We start from the raw sequence: 3,548 nt of genomic DNA, 5'->3' as shown, positions 1-3,548 counted from the left end.
TGCCGTCACCCATGTCCGTCCGTCCACAATTACTCGTAAACACTCTACAAGATTACAATTCTTGACTGAAACTTGGTATGGCTGTTTGTAATCACTTAAGGATGTACCCTATTGAAAATCAGAAAAATCGAAAAATGTTTAGTATGATTTATTGCCCATGTTCTGGACAATAATCTTGTCTTGATCCAGGCGAAAAGACCTGTATTCTATAGCATCCAGTATTCGTCTATATATTATCATCATACAGAATCCAGTCCTATAAATAAAGTCATAGTGAACTTAGTCACAGTGTATATATCATCATATAAAATCCTGCTTCGATGTACTAATTTGAAATATACAGATTATAGAAGTACATGTACTCAAGGTTTTTTCAAACTAACTAATAAGAATTAAGCCAAAAACATATGTTGTATTGTGTAGAATTCCGGAGTACTCGGATGTCGGAATTCACAAAATGCACTGTATTTTAAGATTATATAGAATCCCCCCTAAATGTATATATCCTTAAAAATCCTATGTTAATATAGAACAAGACACAACCCAATCATGATGAATATGACATCATACAGAATCGGGTCTGAATTATCATATTATATATTCAGAATTTATGCAGCATATTGTTTAGTTATATTACTAAAAGAGTATGCTAATAGAATCCAGTGTTTATGTATATAGCTCCAAATAGAATCCATCATAAACATCTTATTGAATCCATCTAACAGAATCCATCTTACAGAATCATCTTACAGAATCCTTTTACAGAATCATATTACAGAATCATCTTACAGAATCCATCTTACAGAATCAATCTTACAGAATCATCTTACAGAATCCATCTTACAGAATCCATCATACAGAATCATCTTACAGAATCATCTTACAGAATCCATCATACAGAATCATCATACGGAATCATCTTACAGAATCCATCATACTGTTTCATCTTACAGAATCCATCATACAGAATCCATCTTACAGAATCCATCTTACAGAATCAGCTTACAGAATCACCTGACAGAATCCATCTTACAGAATCAATCTTACAGAATCATCTTACAGAATCATCTTACAGAATCAATCTTACGGAATCCATGTTACGGACTACATCTTATGGACTCCATTTTACAGAATCAATCTTACAAAATCAATCTTACAGAATTATTTTACAGAATCCATCATACAGAATCATCTAACAGAATTCATCATACAGAATCAAACTCACAAAATCAATCTTACATAATAATCTTACAGAATCCACCATACAGCATCTATCTTACAGAATCAATCTTACAGAATAATTTTACAGAATCATCTTACAGAATCAATCTTACAGAATCATCTTACAGAATCCATCTTACAGAATCAATCTTACAGAATCATCTTACAGAATCCATATTACAGAATCATCTTACAGAATCCATATTACAGAATCCATATTACAGAATCCATCATACAGAATCTATCTTACAGAATCAATCTTACTGAATCATCTTACAGAATTATCTTACAGAATCATCTGACAGAATCCATCTTACAGAATCCATCTTACAGAATTCATCTTACAGAATCCATCGTACATAATCTATCTTACAGAATCAATCTTACTGAATCATCTTACTGAATCATCTTACAGAATCTATCTTACAGAATCATCTTACAGAACCCATCATACAGAATCAATCTTACAGAATCATCTTACAGAATCTATCATAATGAATCTATTTTACAGAAAACCATCATACAGAATCATTTTAAAGAATCCATCTTACAGAATCTATCTAACAGAATCTATCTAACAGAATCTATCTTTCAGAATCCATCTAACAGAATCAATCATACAGAATCTATCTAACAGAACCTATCTTACGGAATCTATCTTACAGAATCCATCTAACAGAATCAATCATACAGAATCTATCTAACAGAATCTATCTTACAGAATCCATCTAACAGAATCAATCATACAGAGTCTATCTTACAGAATCTATCTAACAGAATCTATCTTACAGAATCTATCTTACAGAATCCATCTAACAGAATCAATCATACAGAATCTATCTTACAGAATCCATCTAACAGAATCAATCATACAGAATCTATCTAACAGAATCTATCTTACAGAATCCATCTAACAGAATCAATCATACAGAATCTATCTAACAGAATCTATCTTACAGAATCTATCTAACAGAATCCATCTAACAGAATCAATCATACAGAATCTATCTAACAGAATCTATCTTACAGAATCCATCTAACAGAATCAATCATACAGAATCTATCTAACAGAATCTATCTAACAGAATCTATCTAACAGAATATATCTTACAGAATCTATCTTACAGAATCCATCTAACAGAATCAATCATACAGAGTCTATCTTACAGAATCTATCTAACAGAATCTATCTTACAGAATCTATCTTACAGAATCCATCTAACAGAATCAATCATACAGAATCTATCTTACAGAATCCATCTAACAGAATCAATCTTACATAATAATCTAACAGAATCTATCTTACAGAATCCATCTAACAGAATCAATCATACAGAATCTATCTAACAGAATCTATCTTATAGAATCCATCTAACAGAATCAATCATACAGAATCTATCTAACAGAATCTATCTTAAAGAATCTATCTTACAGAATCCATCTAACAGAATCAATCATACAGAGTCTATCTTACAGAATCTATCTAACAGAATCTATCTTACAGAATCGATCTTACAGAATCCATCTAACAGAATCAATCATACAGAATCTAACTTACAGAATCTATCTTACAGAATCTATCTCACAGAATCCATTCTCAATGTATACATCTTACAGGATCCAGACTTTAAGTATGTATACGGCATCATACACAATCCAATCTTTATGTATAGAACACCATATAGAATCCATCATACGGAAACTATTCTTAATATATATACCATTGTACATATTCCAATATATAAGCCTCAATAAATGTACAAACAACATGGTAAATGGTCGATTTATGATCATTTTATTTCAACCGAAAAGGAGGGTAGAAATGAACGTTTTTCAACCTTTTTTTTACATTATGTCAACTCACAGATAATGTTAATATAAAATTTCAGTATAAGAAAAACATATAATCAAGAAAAGAAACAGAATTACATATTCTAAGGTTGCGTAGATTGATTGGACTCGCTGTGTGTCTTTTTTATTTTGTCTGTCTTTTGTAAATTGTCTCGAAGAATGTGTAGTTCAGAATATCTTAATATCAAACTAGGCGCACTGGAAATCTAAAATGTTTCTTTACAGCTGATTAGCTAATCATGATAAAAAGAACGTTTTAAGTACAAATTGACATTGTGAAATAATGATTGCAAATCACTACCATCGCCATCACCAACACTATTTTTTGCTGTTTTTAGGCGAATATCAGTCATGATTCCATATCCCGATTATGAACGTATCACAAGAATTCAATAAAAAAAACAACCTTCCTTTGATATAAATCAACACAGTGACATAAAATAAATTACCTTAGGTGTGTACCTGGATTGGGCAAG

General features: G+C 31.0%; 1 protein-coding gene across 1 annotated transcript in view; it reads left to right on the top strand.

The window, feature by feature from the left end:
* LOTGIDRAFT_155863 (hypothetical protein) overlaps positions 1–1,488 on the top strand; it is a gene marked incomplete at both ends in the record, with an annotated part of 3,632 nt that extends 2,144 nt beyond the window's left edge. Inside the window, one exon of the mRNA XM_009068371.1 lies at positions 779–1,488. Coding sequence (XP_009066619.1) covers positions 779–1,488 — 710 coding nt within the window. The remainder of the gene's footprint in view (positions 1–778) is intronic.
* Between the last annotated feature and the right edge of the window lie 2,060 nt (positions 1,489–3,548).

This window comes from Lottia gigantea (genome assembly GCF_000327385.1).
Source record: "Lottia gigantea unplaced genomic scaffold LOTGIsca_9, whole genome shotgun sequence".
NCBI classification, from domain to species: domain Eukaryota; kingdom Metazoa; phylum Mollusca; class Gastropoda; family Lottiidae; genus Lottia; species Lottia gigantea.
Note: the sequence above shows the minus strand (reverse complement) of the source record. Positions and strands in the feature narration are given on the sequence as shown.